Consider the following 24,838-nt stretch of genomic DNA (forward strand, 5'->3'; position numbering starts at 1 on the left):
AGCCACAAAAGATCATACGACTGTAAATTTTGTACCACTCTGGTGAAAAATATCCTGTACTAAGGAACTGACTTTGCTTGTACTCTCATCATGCTTCCTGGCACAGCCTGTGGAGATGAAATACAGTCTGGCTCTGGTTGTATTCAAGAAAATGTTGGTTTACATTCATCTTCCAGGAATCTCTATGTTTTAGCAGCATGACAGAGTGTCCCCTTGCTCAGCGCTGGGAATCCTGTGTGCGTGGAAGCTCCAATCTGTTTTGCATTCAGGAATGTTCATGCTATGAGCACTGTCATGTACCTGCTGGTAAAACCAACTGCTGCCAATGAAAGGATTAACAAATGAAACTTTAAAATACTTCAGTAAACATCATACCATCAAATATGGAAAGAGGAAGGACTGGTGTTAATCTAACATACATTTCAATATTTCTTGCTACTACAAGTTCACAGAATGGGAAAAGGATACATAGAAAGATGCTGATTGAGAAAAGAGTACATTACTGGAGGTTCCAGGAGATTCAAAATAGGCAGAACACATGGATCTTCCATTAGAAGCAAAGAACTAGCCACAGCATGAACAAGTGTTACACTCTCCTACTCAATTGATCTGTTTTCCTCTGACTTTTATTTGTACACTTCCACTTTGAACTCATTGAGGGTTCAAGCTCTCCTCCCCGAGGGAAAATCTGATACAGCTGATTTTAGGGTATACAACTAGCAAGGCACCCTTAGGTATGAGCTCCCACAGCCACACAATAACAGGATGAACCACATACATCAGAAACACACCTCTGCTGATACAAGTACTATGCAAAACAGAAAAGGTGTATGGGCAAGGGTTAGAGGCAAAGCACATCAATCCTCATTTCAAAAAGCGAGAGCAACAAGTTTTATATAACATATGCCATTAACAGTTGATGAAAAAATTGTATTTTCAGTGATGCAAAACAATAGATTAAGGTCTAATATGTTTTTGAATGGCTATAATAATACCAGCATTTTTAAGAATAGGCTGTCCCAAAATATTTTGACATCAATACAAGTAGAAAGTCTCATGGTATGGCATATACATAAAGAGCAATGTCAGTAAACATTCACTGGGATCAAGGAGGGATGGAAAGGCCAAAGGGGCACTGACTTAGTGCACTGAGAGCAAATGCATTCTGCCCTCCAGTTTAAAGAGCATTTAAGCAATCAAAGAGACTGCAACAGATTTGTTCAATAGAGAATATCAAAAGTGTAACAGCTAGAGCTGTATATTACAGATCTCAAAGCTAAAGGAATTGTTTGCATAGCAACAGTGTGAGAATTGCATAAGTTCTCGCATGCTAGGAAATTTAGGCTTGGTCCAGAAATAACAAAACTCCAAGGGAAATGGCCTGCCTGCTGAGCTGCTGTTGAGCCATTGGATACAAAATCCCTATTTACAGAAACAAATTCTTAAAAAGAAAAACAGCAACAAAAACAACTGCAGAAATAAACTGGTGCTCTGAATGCTCTGGAAAATTACATTCTGCTGATTGCTGATTCTTTTCTATATCTAACAGCTAACTCCTTTACAGTATGTATTATAGTCAAAAGATAATTTTATTGTCGATGGAGAACATGCAAAATTCATCCCTCAGCAACATCTTAAACATACATAAAAGTCTATCACTAACACTGTAAAGATGAAACATTCAGTGGGAATATACACTGACTTTGAAGAATGATATCCATAAGCTTAAAAGTACATCTTTTTTCCTCTACTCTTTCTGCCTCTATCAAAAGCCATGAGCTAGCCCAGTTCTTGAGAACTGGGATAGCCTGCTATGCTGTATCTGTAGGCATGGTCTGATTAAGTCAGTGTCTCTGCCCCTCCATGCTCCTCCTTAAGAGTTTGAAGGAAAGATAATGCCTCCATCTCCAACCACAACAGAGAACAATCCCTTCCATCAGCTAAGCACCAGCCAGCTGATTCCCAGTGGTATCCCCTAGCTCTGATAGCTTGTAAATGTGCCAGTGAGCAGCTGGCTTTTTGTGTGTGAGAGGGCATTGATTCAAGTGTCCTCTCTGCAACTCCATTTAAGGGTTTTACACCTTGAAAATTTCCTGCTGCGTTTCAGTATTAATGTCCCTAACCACGCCATAACAAGACCATAGACTCATTCAGAGCACAGGTAAGAACAATCTGTATCTGCATTAAGACTTCCTCATAGAACCATAGAGTTATTAAAGTTGGAAGACATCACCTAGCCCAAACCATCAGTCAGTAACCACCATACCTACTAACCATGTCTTTCAGTGCCACATCCACACATTTCTTGAACACCTCCAGAGAAAGTAACTCCATCACTTCCCCAGGAAGATGGCATACAGATGGCATATTGAAGAATAATAAAATCCTATTTTAAAAAATAACTTGGAAAACTATCAGCTTCCATAGGTGACCCCAGTATTAAAGGAAGGTCAATGCTTAGGTCATTAGTTGTTCTTCCATGAGTATGCCTGTGTGCAGGCATATAGAGTCACCTTTGCCTGAGACTTCCAAGATAAATGCATTTTTCTGTCAAAGATTATATGGGGGAACTTGGAGCTCTTCCTACAGCAAACATGTACAATAAAACCAGTGCTATGGTTCAGTAATCCCTGCTCTGGAAACAAAAAACTTGCCACAGTACATAGGTCCTATACCTATGGGTATGGTTGAAGAGAATATTTCAACAGCCTCAGTGGCAAGTTTCTAAAATCAATATATCCAGCAAACCTCCTACAGATGAAAATCACCAGTTTTGATACTTTCAGGCATCAGAACCAATGTCTGTAATTTGATGGACACAGAAAACGTTGACAAAATGAACTTGTCCTTGACCTATTAGTTTATTTCAAAAATCTTCTGTTCATTAAATTTACATACATAAGGGAATGTTGTAGATATTTGATCCTTTCTCTGTTATTCAAAAACGTGACTATGTCAAAAGTGATCAAAGAACGTTAAGTACGCAAAAGAAACACATCCATTGACTGACTGATGAAAATGGTTCTGCAGTATTTTGTTCTCAAAAGAAAAGTGCACCACCCATTTTTCAGAATAAAGTTGCATAACTTTACCATGAAGGTAATTGAGAGTTTTGATTGTGACTGAAATAAAGAACCATAATTTTACCATTCTCTCATATTACCCTTTCCTCAGCTGCAGACATTTAAAGTCTCCTGACTACTTCGGCATTTAAAAGGTCAATTTGCAAGGTATTTTGGCATGCTAGTTTTCATAGTTACGAGAATCTTAATGTTCCAAATTCACTGTAAGTCATCTTAATCTTTCTCATTCTAAGGACTTCAACAGAGTGCAATTTCTAAATTAGGGCAAAGAGAAAAAATTATATTACTCTTCATTTTTCATTCAAACACAGATTTTTATCTCTGTCCAAAATGTATGAATTTTCTTCAAGGTCTTCTGTCCTTCTGTCTTTTCTAGTAATAACCTTGCAATAAAATCTGAGCTGTTTTTGGTTTATTGTTGATCTGCTTGAAGCCTTCATATATATACTCACACATAAAGTGCCAGAAAGTTTAGATGAGCCAAATTAGTCTGAGCATGTTTTTGCCATGTAGGCAGCCATGATTCTGCATGCAATTTTGGATTTATGGCTCTAACGCCTACTCAATCCAACTCTGGCATGCCTGAAAAGTTATTGATCCTACAATAGAGGGTACATTGTTCAGAACACATAGCTGTCTGCTTTTTACTCTGCAAAAAGGCAGTTGCATACAGAAAAGAAGAATAAGGCCCTAAAAAGAAGAAAAAAGGTGAGGGATCTCAGCATGACTGGGATTAGACAACATATCACTATCAGATTAAGCACAGCTAATTTTCCATATATTGCCAAACATACAATTCACTAGGACAAAAGCCTACGCTCTCTCTGAAATCCTTTTTACATTCACATATGAGGACGCACATATTAATGGAGCTTGGGATGATTTTTGAAACTCCTTTGAACACACTATATTTCTCCAGAAGAAGAGGGAAATTTGCAGGACAAGATTAAGCTGATGTTGAAGAAGGGCCTCTTTACTCCTTTTCACCTAGACATGCTGTTTAGAGGTACCATTTATCATCGTCACTACCCTGTGCATTCAGCAACAACCTAGAAAAGGGTGCAAAAAATTCCAGGATGGACACCATCTTTTCAGCAAGAGTCTGGGCAGCATCTGCACTTCTTTCACACTGTGGGAAAGAAAAAGCCAAGCTCTGTACGCATCATTGTGATGGCCCATAATACTGACTCAAGTGAAGGCAATAACACTTCCGATGCCATTTGTTGAGAATTTCTGTCACTACTGTGATGAGATCTCGATGCAGTACTTCCATACTAGATGTGGATGTTGCTAGAATGCAAGTAAACTTCATTACTGACTGTCAGAAGTCAGTTAGGGAGCAGCATGCTGCTAGCAAGCGGCTCAGGCACTCCAGTCTAGGAGGAGAATAAAAAAGGAGTGTGTCTGCAGCACTGGGAACAACAGTCCTTGTTCTCCTGCCTTGAGTGAAAAGTAAACAAGTCCATTTTTTTCTGACTTTGCCAAACCTCAAAGTATAATGCTAGAAGAAAAAATAAGTTTTGCAGAATTGAGCACATACAACCCTTTTCTTCCCTTCATAAACTGTATGTTACACTAGTTGGAACTGCTGAACTGTTTACAATATGCTATATATATAATGGCACGCTTAAACATTTTAAAGAGATCAGAACATTTCAGGAATGTCTCTGGTGTTGAAAAAGGCTGTGTATTACAAATCATATAATATTTTAATTCAGAAAAAATATGTTTGGGTATTTTGACCTCGTACTATAAGGGTTAGGAAACTGAACAAGGATGCCATGAAGCATGACTGATAAATCAGTCGAGCTAGTCTGCTTCAGATACATATTGTGCAAGGCATTATCGCTGCAATTAGAGTCACAAAAATGCATATTTAGTTTTTGTACATTAAATACTACACCTGTGAACCTATGTAAAAGATATACAAAATATAAATGTCATCAGGACTGTATATTTCAAACTTTTATAATAAACACAAAGTATATATATATATGTTGGCATATAGGTTGTAATTTCAATGGCAACACTAGCACAGTTTGTCTCTTCTAAGTACAGACCTGTATACTTCTTAGTCCAACACATGCACTTACAAACACATGATCATGCATACAGCTTTATGTTCTGCTGTTTGCAGAAAAGTCAGAATATACAGCACTATACATTGTTTCAACTCAAAATTGATTGGCGAATTAAGAAAGATGCCACTCAAAATAAATTCTCTGTGAGCTAGTATTCAAAACAAAACAACAACAAAAAAAAACAAAACAGGAGAAATCGGGGGTATCATTGTTTCCTCTCAATAAAAACACTGAAGACCATGATGATGACCTAAGATTCAAAACATTTTGTCCAGCATGTGATGGAGTCATTCTTGAACAAGATAGGACAGTGTAGATCTGGTTGCTACAACACATACCGAACACAGTTATAATGAGGTGCAGAGCTTTCACAACACCATCCAACCCATTTCTGGGTTCAAACTACTGAGGTCTCCGACCGAAAGGAGACAGACCAGTTGTACGCTGTCCTTCTCACAGCTGGAGGTGCTGATGGTGATCTGGATGCCCATCTGGAAGGTAGACGTCTATTTGCTGGTCGGGCTGGCCGTGAGAAACCTTTCCCATTTGAACATTTAGCTGGCACAGATATCTAGAACACAAAAGCAACCATCCTTGATTTAATGAGTTACAGCAGGAAAGTCCTTCAGGGAGTGCACTGGGAATGTAGGAAGACATTCAGGGTGACCACAGAGCAGGTGGTCTGAAGCTATTAAAAGGAACAAAGTAATGCGCAGAATGCAAAAGAACAGGCATTTCTATGTATAGGAATTCTCACTTCAGCAGCAGTTTAAAATATGCAGAGACAAGTGTCAGACACAAGGAAAGAGACAAAATGTTAATGCAAGTTAAAACTGAACACCCATTTTTCATTTCTCTTCATTGTTGGAAGTCTTGTGAATGAACTCTCAGCATCTTAAGAGTACGATCTACATACTTTTTAGGTAATTTTTGATAGCTTCCATGTCAGCAGATGCATTTTGCTAAGAACTCTCTTTCTATTAGCACAGCACAAAGCTGTTTACAGTTGGTAAATAATTCAGAATGATTATTTATTAAAGCAGTGCTGTGCCTGCATGCCAAGCCTTATATGTACAGGACAAACAACAGACCTTGATTTTAGCTACAGAAATATAAATCTGAAATAATAAAGATAAAACTCCATGCTTCATGCTGGGTGTAGTTTTTCACATCTTTGAAAAGCTGCTGAATGGAACCCCCTAACCGAGCAGTATTCTACTCTTACTTTATGCAACATAAATGACATCATAAAGTGTGAGTCTATGGAGAAAATAATCCAACTGGATTAGTAAAGTTATTCTGGGTTTGCATCAATGCAAATTCAGTCATTCATCATTATTTCTTCCTTACATATTCATTGATGAAATTCCATTTTCCTATCAAACTTTCACTGGATGAGAAAGAAATCAAAGGCTTTATGTATTTTCCTGTGCTGTAACAAAGATGCTTCTGCTAAGCAAGATGTTGCATCACTGCAAGGCTGACATAAAAACACGCAGATTAAAATCTACATGCTCACATTCTCAGCTGTTTAAATCCACATACCTCCACTGAAGTCTGTGAATTTGTGACAGTGTAAGGCATACCAGATGACAGTCTGAATCCGTCTAAGTTTCTCAGCTCTAAACATATTTGCCTTCTTGTTTCTGAGACAGTGAGGAACACATTCATTTGTGTTTAGGCCAAGGAGCTCTTCAGGAAAACAGATTTTTCCTTCTCTGAGGCCTCTTACAAAATCTGTAACTTATAGTTTATTTAAAAAAAAACAAACATCTGTTTCTATTTTCATTAAGAAAGAATGTTGGCAAAGGCAGCACTTTTGCAAATACAATTCAGCCAAATATAAATTAATTAGTTATGCCATACTCTTCTACTCTTGTGAGCATATACTTGAATTCATAGGACAAGCGTGGAGATGTAAGTGGATGTCACTTCATTCCTGAAAGCTCTAAGAATAATATAGCTCCCATTTTCATGGTCAGTTCCAAGGAAATCCTGAACCAAGCAGCACCCACGACTCTGAAGGATGCTGCCTCAGCCATCTAGAATTTTGACATGGCAGAGTGGTCTTAAGTCATTTGAGAAGGTTTATGAAACAAGTATCAGCTAAAGGAAGAAGGGAGGGCACTAATATCTGATTTTCAGTAGTTCAAACCCCAAACTGCTGTTAACATCTAGTTTTACATAGCAGCAGCAAAGGCTACAATCTGGCACATAACTTCACTAGTCATGCCTACTTACATACTTCTGCCCTCTCATGACTGTTATTTTTAAAGGAAATCCTTCTGATTCACCTAGATCCTGGCCTGACTTACCAGTTTTTATGTAATTTTTTACAGTATCATGATAGTCTGCCTCACTTTAAAACATGAAGCTAAGTATAAAATGGATTTTGTTCTTGCCATTCTTCTGAACCTTACCTCTGGTAACTTCTGTCTCTCCTTTCCTTGCTTCAGTTGCTGCCCAGTATGCCTGGCTGAATTCCTCAGAAATTCCTGTTTTCCTTGCTCACTTGGAAGCATTTCTAAACACTGATTCAGTGTCTCACAACCTCCATCAGTGGATTCAGAGTTTGGCCATGCCCACTTATCTTTGCAGTATTTTGCATTACATGGAGAAATCACTGCAGATTTTTCATAGTTTTTCAAAAGCTTTTCAACAACACCATAGTTTGATCTTGAGTCAGCTGAACGCGGGCGACCGGATAAATTACTCGGTCTCCAGTCATGCTCATGAAGCATGTGCCTGTAACCACTAGCATTTGAAGGTTCATTTATTTGCTTTTGTTGTCCTACTGTTCTGACAGCTTTGCTGGGGTTGCTAGTTTCTTGTTCTTTTGCTGCAGAGAATTTGGGATTTGAAACACAAGATGTATGTACCGCTTCTGTCCTGCTAATAGCAGAGTCACTCTGTGGGCTGCAGGGTTTGTGATCTAATGCTGTCCGAATCACCTGGTTTTCTTGTAAAGTATTGTTACGTTTATCTGTGTGAAACACAGTCCGGTTAAACTCATCAATCTTTGCTGCTAAAGTTTCATTTCTCTGAGTCTTTCCCAAAGTACAACTGGAGTCTCCCAAAAGACCGTTGTGCAGCGCAGCAGGGGCATAAAAGTCGTTGCTGTAATAAGGACTGCAATGAGACTTGGAATTTTGTTTCTGGTGCATTCTGTTACTATGAGCCATATTTCCATCTGAACAACTCTTCTGGGCTGACAGTGGGGAAGGCTCACTTTTACTGTCTTTACCAACATCGTATGCCCATGTATTGTGGCAGAAACTTGGCACAATGCACTCATTTTTGGTTACAGGTATTGCAGCAGTTACCACCACAGGACCTTTCCCAGCCTGCTCCTCATTTGCATAGGCCATTGCAGTTTCATTTTGTTTGATAGATGAAGGATTTGTCAATTTCCTTCCACTCCTACTGTCCTGAACCTTGCAATTGCTTTTGATGCCTGGATCTCTCATTGGTGCTTCAGAAAGCTGTACAACTGTAGAAAGTGAGTTTGTTAAGTGTCGAGAAGTGCTTCGTGGAGGAACTGGTGGAGCTTCTTTCTGTTGCCAAGGTCTGAAAACCTCTCCTCTGTTGCCAGTAAGACTACTGTAAGACATATCCTTCGAAACCTTGGTGGAGCTCATCAGATTCTTCCTATTATTATGCTCCTCTGTTACAAATGCAACTGAAGACTGTGATTCATTGTTGGACAGATGGTTCATCTCAGGCAGAATAACCGTGTTTTGGGTTTCTTCAAACTCCCCCAGGAAAGGAACTGATTTCATTCTGGACATAAAAAGATAGATATTTCAGGGGTGAGCACAAAGAATATTCCCTAAGGGGACTTCAGCATGGACTCATTCTATGAGCAGGTATTTTATCACTGGCTGCTTAAAAGGCTTTGGCAGCTGTTTTGCTACAGCTGATACAGTTTATTCAGAACAAACATGATGAATTTGAAGAAAGCTCAACACAGAGAATTTTGTGTTCCCTTCCCTTGCCACTAAAACTATTTGCTTATTTTCTTAACTATCCTATAGCAGGGATTCCTTGTCAGGCATTCCTTGACACATTTCCAATATTTAAGGCTAAATCTGGGATTAACGTAAGAAACTTCCCAGCCTAATATAAAATATTCTATAGAACCACACAGCAATCAGGGCAGACAAAAATATCTGCTCCCTTTCCCAAGCCTCTATATGGACATTATAAACAGACACAATTTAATCTCATACGAATACTTACCTCATTTTGTAGGTTCTATAAACTTCATTTTACTAGTAAAATGTGTCCTGTATCATATTTCACAACATTTCATTTGAATGATTTATGCTGTGTACTAAAAGACTGAGAGGACAGAAACTGATCGGCTGCTGATAAATTCAAGAGCAACCCTCCCTTCAAAGTAAACAGAAACATGGACTTGTATCTGTTTTCTTCCTCTAAAATATAGAGTCCAAATATGCCTTTACCTTCTGTGGTTAGACTTCTTCCGAATTTCCTCTTGATAGCTGCATAATTCTTCACTAACTCTGGCAAGTTCTTTAAGAGCCTTTGTAAATATAAGAATAGTTTTTTAACATAAGCCTTTTAAATAGCATCTCCAGAACTACTTTGAAAATTGTTGGGATTTTCATTTAATAGTCACAGCACAGGAAAGCAGTGTAGGGAAAGATATAAAAAAGGTTATGAACTGAGGTAAAGTGCATGCTATAAACACATTTAAACAGTGAGAAGACGCACATCATCAGCAAACTGAGGAGGAAGTAGAGACAGCACCTCGCTGGGAGAATAAAATCAGGTTAATCCTAGCAGACTACAGCTAGGGTATTTTCTTCATCCTTTTAAGTGAAACATGCTAATACTTTACTTACCACATTGAGATCACCAATATAGCTCTTGGCATTTTTCTTGGAATTTTTGATGCTGAGGCTGTCTTCAAGTTCCTCATGGTTCTCAAAGGCCAGACTGTTCATTAACAGGGTATCGTTTTTTCTCTTGGCTCTGATTTCTTTGCATTCAGGTCCTCTTTTACTCAGCAAACTCCCTCTTTCCATCCCATCATTTACCACATTGTGTTGATAGTTCAGTTCCATTGTGTCACTCTTTTCTGAAGTAGGAGAATGCATGGACAGCTGCAGCATCTTGCTCTGAATAGCCTTATTGTCGTGGACATTCATATTGTTCTCTCTTCTAAGTTTTACCTCCTGGTAAAGCTAAAAAAAAGACAACAGAACCTTCTATTAAATCACAGTACTTTGATCAACTTTTGAAAAAAAACCATCCACCACATATTAATTTTCTATTTCGAATAATGTTTCACTTGGTAGCACTAAGTAGAAAAATTTGATACACTTGTTAGTAGAAAAGTGTTGAGTCACACAGCATGATAGTCCACAGGATGTTATTGTCACAGGATGTGGAATGGGAGGTTGCTATTCAAATCCCTTTGCCATGGTTTTAATAAATGGCTGGCACACATAGGATGGGATTCCAAGAGATCTCTTGAGGACAATGTCCAGCCAGAGGTTGTATGATTGCCTTCCAAGTAATATCTGTGCATTATATTGTGAATCACAGAACCACAGAACACAGCTTTGACAGGCTGCATGGGGAATGAGAACAGATGTGAGAGAAGGCTCTACGTCACAGCCTGGTAAACTATATTAGTTTAAGAAGGGGAAGTGAATTTTCAGCACATACAGTGCCATCTGCACTAAAGCAGACTCTTCTGGTTCTCAGACAAATGGAATTCTTCCCTATGACTTCAGTGATAAATCAGTACTCCAGAATGGTACTATTTGGCAATGTGCTGTCACTGTCCTATTTTCTTTCTACCTGCTGAGAACCAGTGGCTCTACTAGTAAATGAAAAGGTGCTAATTCCTGTCATCCAGTATATACAAACCAGAGTACTGTGACAAACTACAAAGTTGAAAAAATAGCAGCATCATAAAAACCTCTTATGTTTACATTATTATTTCTAGTGCCAAGAATCCCACGGCTCCTTATAAACACTCATTCTTAACTTTCTCTTATGAAGAAAGAACAGAGTAGGCACCTCCAAATAACCACCTGCCTGCTCTCTTGTTGTGCACTGTCCTTTTGGAAGGTCAATGAAAAAGAATGACAATGTGAAGAACACGGAGTCATTTCATGAGTAGTGCTGTTGATAAGTACTCTCATATTCAGAGACTTTGACACTTGACCTCCTCTGAGGCTTTCAAAATTCACTCTCAAAGCCCAACTATTCAAGAGATCTGAGGGCCAAACTTTGTAATATCCAATAAAAGAGAGCCTCATTTGGATTCAGCACAGATACTAACAGGGTGCTAATTCAGCAATATCATCTCTTAAACCATCATAGTCCCTTCTGGAGAGATCCTTCAATGAAGTTCATATTTGGTGGGCTGAAGAAAATTACCAAACAAAATCACAACCTGATAAAGTAGCACAAGCCTTGTTTAGGAAAACCCTCTGCAGATGACAGCATTTAAAAAGGGATCTCCCCTTTTCTCCAGACTTGTGGCTTTTTGTGAAGAACTGCCAGGAAACTGAAATCAAGGGCTGCCACAGTCATAGATTAAAAAGGACCTTAGGATGTCAATAACCTTGGGGCATCACCTCTAGTACTGTCCGGTTCTGTATTTCCCCTCAAATCTATTTCATTCTTCATCTCTTTCCTGACAGCACAGAAGCATCCTAACACAAAAGACAGAATGCAGTGGGGATTGGCACACCAAAGTTTGTAAAAACTTCAGGGAAAAGACAGGAGAGCTGACATGAAGTAATACTGCATGCTTTGGACACTATGGCTGCAGTTCTTTTTCCATCTCCTACTTCCACGTGAGCAGTCTCTGCCACACATTCCTGTGTTGCTCAGCCACAGGGAGGTGTTGGCAGAGAGCAAGCAAAGCTACTCCATGTGTATATTAGCACGAAAAATGTGGAAAACTCGGTGATGAAAAAGCTTGTCTCTATGTACTGCCAAAGCAGATTCAATTTATGTGTTTCAGGATGCCAGAGGGTTCTACTCAAGTGACAATTTGGGGATAAAGAAGTAACAAATAATTATCTAAATTATTTCTGGAAGGAGACGCCATAGAAATGGCAGAAAGTGAATGTTTGTTAATACGTGTAAACACAAGTGGTGTGAGGGCTTTCATGCTATTTACCGTAGCCATTTTCTCTATTAAATGTTGTCCATAAATGGAACATGTTCTCGACAGAACAATTCAGCATCATACAGAGATTGATATATCACATTCTTTTTAACATTACTGTTTATCCTACCAGACTTGTGCCAAGTAATGCCCTTTTTTTTTTTTGCCAGAGAATTGATACTTTTTTTTGTCACTAAATATGCTTTTTCCTATGCCTCATACATTCAGATCTATTTAGCATGTCTGTACTTGCAAAAAGCATGTATAAAATGAGCACCATGGCTCAGTGCCAGAAGAACTGGCACAAGTATATACCGCCAACAATACAGCAAACTTGACACTGAGTTATGTTTAACCTCCTGCTTCATATTTCTGAATATTAAATGAGCAATTGCAAATACTGATTAATCCCAGGCTCTGCATCCTACAAAATCCCAGTGACCGATAGGAAATAGGATATAACTCAGAGAAAAATAAATTAAACTGATCTCTAGTCACTGAAAATACTTAAGTAAAAATGTTAGTGTTCAAAGCTTTGTTTTAAAGTACCTCTTCAATTTTCTTCTGCATAACTTTCCATTGACATTCCCATTCTTTCCTCTCATTGTCAAATTTTTCCAGCAGTTCCATCTTCTCTTTATTCCAGTTCCTCTCGGTGTTCTCAAGTTGTTTATGCACGTCCATGGTTACAGTCTGTGTAACAGCAACAAGACAGCTCTGTCTTTCTTTTTCTTCCCTGAATGTTTCCTGAAAGATTATCAGAATTAGTCTTGTCTTTCATTCTAGCTTCCAGGAAAAAACAAACAAGCAAACAAACCCTAAAATTATTAATTTAAATGTGCATGCAGAAGACAGCAGCGCAAGACTGCACAACATATATCTGCAGTGTGACAGGAATATGGAAGACCTAAGTGTTGCAGGACAAAACTCCAGAAGGAAACAGATCCAATCTGAAAATGAGAGGGTGGATGCACAACCAGCATCATAGGATTCACCAGTGTCTTCCACATCAGGCTGTGTACCATGGCCTCTTCACATCTTTGCTGTTATACCTCGCTATAAACCTGCTTTCCTTGAAATCTGACTCTGCGTGATACTGAGTGGCAGATCAGGACCTTGGGATCCTCTAAGGTCTGCCCTTGAGGGTGAAAGCTATATTTACGTTTGTTCAAAAGACAACCACAAGTGTAAAAGTATCATGTTTGCTGATGCACTCTTTTCACACAGGCATTTAGCAAGAGAGAGACCGAAAATCTTTTGGCAATTGAAGACCGTAAACTTGATACATGGGAAGAAATTTCTCATGGCTGTATGGATCCTTAGAATACATTAAAAAAAAAAATGGAGAGAAAAGCTAGAAACAGGTAACAAGCACATACATGCAGTAGGAAGCATCATTCTGACTACAGGCCTCTATTAAGAGTTTATGTATTTTGTATGTATTTTTATGTACTTATGTACTTTGGATTCACAAACATACAGCATAAGGAAAAAGATAGGACCAGCATAGGGAAAAATGGAAACAGTTATCTGATAGCACTAAATCAAACTTATTTCAAAACCTCACTCAGAACATTTAACTCATTTGTGCTTCAGTTTCTTGATCCTTTTCAGAAGTCATTAGTTTCTTACTAAGTGTTGATGAAAAATTATTAATATAACTACTAAATGTTTTAAGTACTTTGGATCTGCTCATTTGACTTTGGAACAAAACAATTACAGATTTTATGGGCCTAATACTCTTCCTGCTTTGTTAGGCTCACAATAGAAGTTCCAGTACTGCCAGGACATTCACCATGCCAGAAAGGCCAAATCTACACTCATTCAGTTACAGTGACTTCTGCAGTATAACAGCTGGTACATACCCATTGATGCTCAAGTCATTAACTTTGTGTCTCCAAGCATGCTGCTGTGTCACTTAGGTTGGGCTGGAATCTAGTTCTAGTCACAAAATGCCTCTGCACTGCTTTGGTCTCCTTCCAGAAGCCAAGTGTACAGGCAGGCAAATGAACTACCAGAGAGTGAACAAGGGGTGAGTTCTGGTTTGCCTTCTTGGAATTTGTTCACTTCCCTGACTGATAGACAGTGACTGTCAGCTCACAGGAACTGCCCATTTTGCCACCCACATCTTCTTTGATGTAGTACATATTCACACTTGAGCTTCACACAAAGCTCTTCCTCATCCCATATTTTATTGAGTGAGACTTGTTGATTCAACTGTGGCTACTATGTAATCAGCACTTACCAGTGTCTGCATTATTTCAGCTGACTGGTAAGTTGATGCCAATCCTAGAGTCAGCTTTTTTCATGAGCAAGTAAGTAAAGCTCAGCTGAGAGCAGAGGGTACTCAGGTCTTGGTGCCACAGGAAGTCTTGCTGCAGCATCTCACCTGGCAGGCATCTTGGGGCCAGTCCTAGCCCGCTGACTGTAATACCACTGACCCCAAGCACCTTGGGAGTGAGGAAGCAGTCACCAAACATCTCTGTTAACCTGTTTCATAGCAGCATAGTCCTGTCACCACGTAACTTGTTTTTGGAGCTTACTCTTTTAATATCTTATTCATACCTGTCTGGGAGCTCTGAAATGATCATTTGCCCTTCTTCTCCCTGCATAAAAATGCATGAGGCAGCTTTTCAAACACCTTAAACTCTCTAAATTAAGAGCTGCTCAAAGACAATACAGCATTCTCATTATAAAAGAAGTTAAACACTTGTTCACTCGCAGGTTCCTACGGAAAATGGCCAGGCTACAGAGATGCACCTTTCCAAGCCAAAACTTTGGGCCAGACTTCAGCATTAACCAAAAACAACTTACAAAAGAATTCCACTGCACTTGAGATCTGTTGCAATCTAAGCATCTACTGCAAAATAATTTTACAGCTGTTTCAATACTTTCCCACCTTCTTAGTTCAAAGGTTGTAATTTTTATAAACAAGTAACTTGTCTACTTACTCTGCTTCTCTGAAATCTTCAAACGTGTCAGAAAGAAACAATAACAACAACAAATACATCAGCCCTGCAAAATCACAAACTAGAGAGGCTGGCACAATCTGTCTGTAACATTAAGGAATGGCGATTTTACCAGTGCTCCATTGATAATAATGGCTGCAATTCAATCAACAGCATATTACTTGGCAAGCACTAAAGACTATACATCATATTTAATTTATATGCATATAAGAACAGATATTTACTTCTTTCAAGCACGCATATAACATCAAAGAGGTCCCTGGTGGTTTCTTTGTGCTGGGAGCTACTACTGCTTAACAATTTCCAAACTGTTTCATGTGATGCTGTAATTATAAAAACAATTGGAGATAATCAAAATGCAGTCAGGCCTTGGATGTTGTGAAGAGGTTAGTTATAGAAGTTACAGGTAGTTTCTTGTAGCACTAAGGTTCACAAAGAACTATTGCTGCTTCTTGTTCTCTGATATTCTCTGTATATAAACTCTCAAAAGAAAACTGCTGCTATTGTACAATGGGTAATTTCCTCAGACAGTTTATCTCTTGTTTCTGTGGTTCTGTTTGCTTTTTTTCCTTGGCCTTTATCGTTTATTTGTTGATATATTTTTTATTTGCTTGCTTACTTATTTTAGTAGTTCTTATTTGTAGTTCAGACAGTGTATCCTGTCTGTCTGGTGCACCATGATGTCCCCATGGGTATTGCATATGGCTTATGCAACACAAAAAGATGTCAAATGCCACATTTTAATCAGCCATGTGGATCTGTGCTCTTGCAGTATTGGCATATTCTGCACGTCCTAGACAAGGTCAGAAGCTCATTACAGCAATCAACTTCAAGCAAATAATCAATTTTGTCTACATCAGCTGCATTTTTCTCTTAACTTTCCCTTTAGCTCTACCTGCTCTCAAGAAAAAAAATGACTTAAGCTGCTATTTGACATTACTGTTAGTATTCCCCTATGTCTTACCTGCATCCTTTCTATCTAACTATGCACAGCAGTTTGAAATCAACTGCTACCAACTTCTCAAAATAATCTGCAGTGACATCATCTGGGGAGACTTTAGTTTTCAACAGAGATTAATTAGACTGGTTTTGCACAACCATTTAGACAAAAAAATCTTCCACTGAGTTTGCAAAAGACAAACAAAAAAAGGCAATTGGCAATTAAACTATATTTCCAGCAAATTCCTATCTTTTCAATGACTAAGACAACCATAGAGGAATTCATTTGTTCAATTATAAAAGAAAGCCGGGTGTCACAATACTGAGCATTTTATCATTCGAAAGAAACTGCATTTGAATGAGAATGAAAGAGAAGGAGTGAAAGAGAAAAAGGGATGAAGAGAAGAGAAAGAAAATGGAAAGAGGAAAAAGAAGGAAAAAAAAAGTTCTCAAAATGATACCTGTTGTCCCTATTCTGTTGATATATCTGTGTCTGTGCTAAAAAAAAAAACAACAACTGAACTAATGCCAAGTCTTTCTCTAAGAATAAAGAATATGCACAAGATACATAAAACACCACGTAACATATGAATTGCAACATGGAAGAGATATTTAAATAGTAATTAGTAAATTGCAGGGTTTTTAAATGTTAATTGCTCAAAGATTTCAAATAAGCAATAACCATACCTTTCATGGAATAAAAAATCCTTGAGAAGGTTTTCAGTCCATTTCTAAACAGCAGTGAAAGCAAGGAAATGCATAGCTAGCTGAGATCCAGATCTGCAAATCTTGATCTTTAAAAGAAATAAGAAAGCTAAGCAATATGCAACCTTTCAGTTGGGCAGCATTTGCAACTGTCTGTGAATAACTCCACAACTTTTGCTAACTGAAAAACAGTTCCGCTCAGCATCATCCCAGCAGCTGGCTTCCACGTGACGTCAGTGCATGGAGGATGGCTTTAAAGCCATATCTTCCAACCCCCAGCTCTGTAACTTTATATCTGCTCATATTTTGTGTAAACAACTCCAAGTCCAGGACATTTTTAGGCTTTATAGTGCAGTCCAGTCTTCAAAGCTTGCCAAAGCAGCCAGTGTTAACATTACAGCTATGACAATAGGCAATTCTAGGTTGCTTTTATTAGAGTCCATGTTGAGAAGGAAGATTCTTTTCTGCCTCCCAGCCCCAGCTTCCAGGGTTATACTTTTTGGTATGATCATTCAGAGCTTTGCAACTTGATCTCGTAAACTGCTTTGTAAGGGGAGTGTGTTTAAAGCAGCAATTTTGTTGGTTAATAGCTATCTGCAAGAGCTAAAAGCAAACCACACCTCCCTAAAATCTTTTTTTCTGCGTTCACACACTAGCACTTAGAAAGGGCAGAATTACTAGGCATTGTGTAATCCTACTTTCCTGCATTCTGGAAATGGTGACAACGATTTCTTTGGGATACACTCAAATATTCCTGCTACTTTATAAAGATTCTGGATTGGATTCTCTGGTCTGTTATGATACTTTGTGTCTCAGCAAAGCAAAGTGCTTGAAACTGGATAGAGAATCTCCTTTGCACAGGGAATTTCACCCCTGGTGTAAGGCTAGCAAGGAAGCTCCAAAAGCACCACAGCCTGGATGTAGAGGATTAGGAGTGCCCACAGCAAGTGCTGGCATGAAACGTGACAAAAAAGACCAGGCCAGTGAACATTCGCAGGAGATCCTAAAGCTGATCAACAGGCGGAAGAAGCCCCAAATTCTTATATGTCTGCTGACCCCACACCTTGTGCAGCAGAGAGGCATCGCTGCATCATTAGACTGCTATGCTGTGGCACAGCAAAGGAGGGGGACCCCAGCCATAGCTGCACATGTCCTGCTGCCCTGTCAGGTACTTGTACCTGTGGGCATTCCTTAAGACCCACCACAGCCACAAAACTCACTTCAGGGAGTGTTCATCCTTGTGTGTACCTGGAGAAGAGCCACAGAGTACTTCACTGAGGCAGTATAAAATCCTGGACAAATTTTTTCATCTAATATCTGCCTTTAAATATACTAGGCAGAAGTGACATCTTTTTTTGTGGGCAGAGCAGCTGATGACAAGAGGATCTTTGAGATGGAGGACACAGTATGAGGTTTCATACCTTCTTACTGAGTCAGCACTCTCCTCCTTAAAACAATACATGAGATCCATACTCAGCATAAAGACTGTAGTTCTGGGTGCATTTTATAGGAAATAGCAAAGCATGTTTCAGGGAAAACACATTTTTTCTCCTTATATGGTCTAGCTGTATTTATATTACTTGGGTGCTTATTCTTCCCCTATGTGACATAAATAATGGGACTTGGGCTACTAGTGAAAGTTTGAAAGACAATCTCAAAGTGAACTAAGATGCCAACGTGCATGGCTGAATGTCCCTGAAGAAAAAACTCAGCTTCTAACTGGGGAATTACAATTTCCCATTCACAAGGCAGAAGTGTGATGCTCTTGGAGGCTGCTCCCCAGCAGGCCAGCTGGCATGGCTGGCAGCAGGGCCACGTGCCCAGGGGCAGCCTGGAGGCACAGCTGGAGTCTGGGTGCCACAGCTGCTCCTCCCAAGCACTGCTGCACCACACAAACAGAGGTGTGAGACAAAGCCTTTTTTTCCCCCCCTGGATTTCCCATCAGCATTGGCTATTACTCCCGGGTATTTAATATTGCTAACTCAATGTCCCTCATCATGCTGTGTAAAGACTTTGAAGCACAACAAAGAGAAACGAAAGGAAATAATGGACTAAATCTCAGACTCAAGTTCTTACTCAGGCAAAATCCTACATTTCTGTTGGTGTAATTAAAAACACATGCAGCTTTGTAAAACAGTTGCTTGTAGTAAGCATTCCCTTAGTTGACAAGAACATCCCTCTATGCTCCTCATACCTTCTGGTAACTGCAAAGACACTAGGAAAGACTTTTCCCCCTCCTTACCTGATGGAGGCCAGGCAGAACTACAGCTCTGCATGGCCACAGGCTCTGTTTCATTCACACTGTTTTGCGGGATGATGCACGGAGGAAGAAAATTTCTTGACCTATCCACAGCACTGGAAGGACATTTCAGAGACAGCTCTAGTCTGGGTAGGCAAAACTGAACAGTGCTGTGCATAGTCAAAGGGCCTCTTTCTAATAAGGGAAAGGAAAGCAAACTTGGAGGAAAAAAAAAAAGACAAAAAAAACCTAACAAACACAAAACAAGCTATTAAAACCTGGGTTAATCGAACCCGATACTACTAAGTGCAGTAACAATGGCTTCCTCTTTGGAGGAAAGTAAGTCATCCAACAGAAACAGCTCACCCTGCAGCGACACCAGAAAATGCAGTAAGAGTGGCTTTCTGGGCTCTGGCATAGGCAAATTAAATAGGAAGGCCATTGTAGGTTAATTACATCTGACACTCTGCTTCCATAGGCAAAGCGTTCTTTGTCCATAGCTGGTATCAGCTCTGCATGTTCTAGAAGTCAGCACATCAACAGAACAAGTGCAAGGGCATTTTAAACAATTCCTCAGCTAAATTTGTCTTCATTGTGCAAGACTGAAGTCAAAGAAGTGTGAGTTTCAGCATGGACTATAACCTGATCACATATTCAGCAGTGTCATCTGGTTAGAAGTCTGCATTCAAGATTATTTCAGAGCATCTTTGGTCTTGCCATACTTGCTCAGGAACAGCATACCCATTTTGTTCTGTCAGCACAAACCACATAAGAGAGAACAGCACAGCTGCCATTGTAGTCAACACAAACGTTACATCAGATCCCTACGAAGTACGTTTTACACATCAATATTTCAGGCAAATATATCTCAGCAGTGGATATATGTCTGGAAACTGGCAGACAGGAATACAAATTCTGCCTTCTCTAACCATCATGCACTTCTGCAATCACATATACCTTAGCAGAGAAATAGAGCCAACAAAGTGTTATGTCATGTCACTTCTCCAAGGGTACACTGGAAATCAGTGGCAGATACTTTAGATGTTTACTTTAAATAGAGCCACTGTAATTTTCCCCATAGGCAACTGCATGTGTAATGGCAAAAGTTGAGTTTGAATATCACTACCCTCAACATTATATCAGAGACAGAAATGTAAGCCAATGGGAGTTAGGCACCTGGTACTGACGCCTTTAAAGTCTCCTACTCGCCTATCAAATTCTGAGGTGATTAAGGGGAAGGGCATGTAATATCCTAAAGCTCTGCTTGTTTTTGTAAACAACTCTGAAAGTTCATGTGCAGTTCATCTCTTTTTATAACACATATTTAGACAGCCACAGTTTTGGCCATTTTTCATTTTCCGACTGCGGGCACATTTCTGCACTGTAGCACCTGCTCACTTCTGGATTTGATACTGAAGCAGTGGTGACATGTGTCAGCAGACACTTATCCTCTCTCTAACCAGAGCTTCAGGCATGGATATTTTTGGTTGAAAGAAAGATCACTGGATCCTGGAGAAGTTGATCTTTCTAGTATCAGGGAATTTTTCAGTAAAAGTAAAAATATATAAAAAGGTACCTTCTCTGAGTATGCAGAAATTTTTCTGAATGGGAAAGAAAATATTTCTCTGGTTGCATTAAAGGAAAAAGAAAGCATCTATATTCTAAGTGACAAAAATTTGTCTGACTTATTTCCAACGTATACAAATACAAAAGTATCAGAATTAATCTATATTTGCAAGATCTTTATGAAAGGATGTGGAACACATGTCCTGGAAAACCTAGGAATCAGAAATTTAATCTTTCAGAGAAACTAAGACAATCTTGAGCCTGAAATTTAGTAACCTTTTTTTGCAAGGAAAGAATATTAATCCCGGTATCCAACCCAAATTCAGATTTTAATACTTCTACTCCACAGAACAAAATTCAGCATCCATTTCAAGCAGATTTTGCTTATTTTAAGTTCCCTTCATTAATAGGCTCTGCAGCTTTTTTTGTGCACTTTTATGTAAGATTTTAATATTTACTCTGTAGTGCAATGTGTTACCACATTTATTTTAATATCCCTGTTAGCAGCAGTAAATATTACATCTCCTGTTTTTATAGGGCTTATACAAGTCCCTGGATGTGCTTCAGAGGAGCTGGATTTCATCAGTGAAATGCCTGAAATGCCTTCAGCTGACTTGCACAGGTAAGCTGCAGCGATCTGTGAGAGCAAACGTACTTTATAAAGGTTAGCTACATACATATTCTTGCTCAACATCTGAGCTTTTTGCTATAAAAGCATACTTCAAAATATTAATCCTGCTTTAATTAAGAAGAATCTATGATTTGTTGTTGAAACACTTTCCTTCACTTGCAAAAAAAAAAAAAACATATATCTGCATCCTCTCATCAGGAGGATAACAAACATTTCTTTATTCTGCAATGCCTCTGCTATTGCAGCGCACTTCAAGAAGTTCTTCTGTTTCAACAATGGGATTTGTGAATCTACTACCAGCATAACTGATACTGATAGGCAATGTGCCAGGTAATGTGCCATATAAGAGCAAAATCACCCATTTTTCTTTACTGCTCTTCTGAGTTGCACACTATGCAGCAGATAAGTTAATGAATCAGCAGTGCTCAGGTTGGCCTTTCTCTGCCTGACTCCCACACACTCCCGCTAGAGGATGCGGATGTGTTCAGCTGAATTTAACTGCTTGTCTCTGAAGTAGACTTTGTCCACCACCCCTATAAATGGGGAGAATCTGCAGCCTTTCTTGACAAGTAGAATTGTCACATTTGTGAGACCGAGCCACTTCAATTCAGCACGACACAGAAGACTTACTTAGCTAAATGTTATCTTCTGGCTATCAACAGATTCTGTGCTGATTTTATTAGCTTTCTCAGCAACTGTTAAAATAAAGAAAAATGAAGGGTTGTGCACTCCTCTGCAATATTTGACGTGAAACAAATAAGCAAATCCAGTCTGCCCCTTAAAGCTGGATGCAGGACATGAAAAATAACTTTCATTTCTCATTGGGATTTTTCTGTATCAAGGGTTGCAGGGTTCCTGTTTTGCTCATCAGATTTAAAAACTGTGGGGATATGCTAAAATGATTTTGGATGCTTCAGGATCCCTTCATTTCAGGTTGTAGGCTATGCAACAGTTCCCTAAATGTCTCAGCTCTGACTTGTTTTCTTGATGCCTGGCAGAACTAGGATGAGGAAGGTTTGGTTCACGTAAAGTAAATGAACCATATGTAAGAAAAATTACTGTGACTAATCAGTGGGGTTATAATTGTCAGTCCTGTACAGAGGGTATGGCCCACCTGCCAACTCGATAGATTCATGTACACTTTAACTGATTTCTAAGAAAAAGGCAAATCTTTTCCAAATAACTTCCAAAATATACTTGATGTATAAATACTGTGCTTTAAGCTTTTCTGGCAATTTTACAGTAGTACCATTACTGATACACCCAGTGTAAAGCAAACCCTTTCTCATCATCTTTATTACAAACAAGCTGAGAAAGGGAAAATGTGTGGGTTAAAATCTGAAAGCCCACAACTTCAGATCAGGTTTGAGCATGATTTGTTGTACTCTTTGGGACTAAGACAGTAATATTAAGAAAAAAAATAAATGTTTTCTTCCCCCAGTAGCAGCAGTAGAACAAAAGAAGTTTAAAAAGCCAGTGTTTTGCTAATATTTGATTCATCAAGTTGAAGCCTACAATTATCATATTTTAATGTCCAAATTGCAAAGCCTTTGGAAAAAAAAAAACTCAATTATTGAAATAATCTGACAGAGAAAAGCATCAAAAAGGCTGTCCCCTCAGTGACTTCAGTGCTATCTTTAAGATTACAGAAGTTCACAGTGAAGGGAAGTTACAACTGACCATATCTCACCATAACAGTTTCTAATATGCGCAACTCAACTTTAAGGCAATTGAGCACAAGAAGCTTTCAGAATTCTGTTGCACCTGACTTCCTCTTTACCCAGGTCAACAGATGAAGGTAAAAAATTCTCTCTTTACCTATATATTGATCATTGTTTTCTTTACCTGCATCTCAATAACCTCAAAGTAAATAAGACAAAATTCCCTGATAGGAATAACTGTTTGGATTAAATGAAGGTTCAGTGATTTAACTGATGAAGGCTGCTATACTAGTAGAGAATACATGGAAGGAGAGCTAGACAAATGAGGAAAAAATAAAAGTTTTGTTTAATGCTGAATGCTGTGAGTTCACTACCTTTTCCATTCTCATAAAAAAAAATTCTGTTGTCTAACCTCTGCTTACCTATAAGTGGTTTCTCTCAAAACATTGTCTCTGCTGTTTCATACAGTGGGCTACAGCTCTCGGCAGGAAGTTTGATCAGATGGAGAGAGGCATAAAGATGAACTCTTGTCATATGGGAGCAGGTTAAGTGAACAGTATGAAAAAGAATTCATATTGCCAGCTAGTAAAGCAGCTGCTTTATTACCACTTATTTATTGTTTTGGCACCAGACAAGGCAAATAGCATCACCACCCACAGTTCAAGTAAGACTGCAGTGTGGCCGCTTTTCTAGAGTGCACAGAGATTGCAGCCAACCTACATCTCTCAGCAGACTCCTTGCTTGCACTGCTAGCCTCCTCTTCCTTGTATATCTAATTCTCAGAGGCCCCAGCTCCTCACCACATTTCCACATACAAGTACTCTGTATCAGCCATTCTTATTCTGTCCCCTCCACGGTGCCTAATCTACATAACACAGTGCTGATATCAAAACCATAGAAAATATATATGAACTGTGAAATACAGTTACAGAATACATATGGTTTTACTTTTCATTGGCTAGAATGCAAGTTATTTTTCTGGGAGTGGGAAGAGGAAAAGCACAGACTCCTCATACCCACTCCTCATGTTTCCGTTTTTCTTCTGATTTGGTGCAAATTAATTAATATTACATTGGTTCCAGCCACTCGGGAATATTTCATTCAAAAATGATAAAAAGCAGAGAAAGTGAAAAATATTCTGTTTGCTTACCTGGAACACTATGGTGAGCAGGTCTCCTATTCAACTGGATGATTTTTTTTTTCTTTCGCATTTTTAGGTGTCTGTTTCGGTTTTGGCAAACAAGTAGTCTTCAGTGTTTTTACAGCAGTGGATATTACAGAAATTATGTCTCTTGCACGTCTTATCTTGGAGGGTGGACAAAATAAACAAACTGAAAATAACACTACAATGAACAGTAAAAGATGAATGGGTTACAGTACAAAAAACAGTGTAAAAAGGAAGACAAGTTTAAATATTGTTGTGTATGAAAGGGATGAAAATAATACAAGGATGAGAATAAGTAAAATGATAGGCTGGAACATCTGGGAAAGTAAATACAAAGACAAAGAGAACAGTCAATTAATGGAATACCAAGTCCAAAGTTTTAAAAAAATAAGTAGTGATTCAGATTATGCTTGTAGAGGGACCAAGTGCCCATCTCCCATTGACTTCAGTAGGAGTTCTGCATGGTTAAGCCCTGAAATGCCGATTTAACTATTGATGTTATTTGTTTAGAGAAAATACCAATTGGATTGCTTTAAATTTGTATGAACCCATGCAGTGCTCTGCCTCTGAGTTAATGGGAACTCTAACAAGCTCAGAACTATTGCTAGATCAGAAAGTGAGCATGCCAAATGTCTTTTCTGTT

At 38.9% G+C, this 24,838-nt stretch overlaps 1 protein-coding gene across 2 annotated transcripts; it reads right to left on the reverse strand.

Annotated features, from left to right (window-relative positions):
• Nucleotides 1-2,842: 2,842 nt before the first annotated feature.
• On the reverse strand, nt 2,843-24,401 carry KIAA0408 (KIAA0408 ortholog). Of its 2 annotated transcripts, XM_048936199.1 has the most exons (7): nt 24,181-24,401; nt 16,916-17,022; nt 12,870-13,067; nt 10,033-10,374; nt 9,631-9,710; nt 7,585-8,944; nt 2,843-5,735 (listed from the first exon to the last, which is right to left on the reverse strand). In XM_048936199.1, the coding sequence occupies exons 3-7, from the start codon at nt 13,002-13,004 to the stop codon at nt 5,562-5,564; spliced, it is 2,091 nt and encodes a 696-aa protein (XP_048792156.1). In that variant the 5' UTR covers nt 13,005-13,067; nt 16,916-17,022; nt 24,181-24,401; the 3' UTR covers nt 2,843-5,561. The 2 variants fall into 2 exon arrangements, with proteins under 2 accessions (XP_048792156.1, XP_048792155.1); XM_048936198.1 differs by lacking the exons at nt 16,916-17,022; nt 24,181-24,401 and adding an exon at nt 14,886-14,926.
• Between the last annotated feature and the right edge of the window lie 437 nt (nt 24,402-24,838).

The sequence above is a fragment of the Lagopus muta genome, chromosome 2, assembly GCF_023343835.1.
Source record: "Lagopus muta isolate bLagMut1 chromosome 2, bLagMut1 primary, whole genome shotgun sequence".
Classification (NCBI taxonomy): Eukaryota; Metazoa; Chordata; class Aves; order Galliformes; family Phasianidae; genus Lagopus; species Lagopus muta.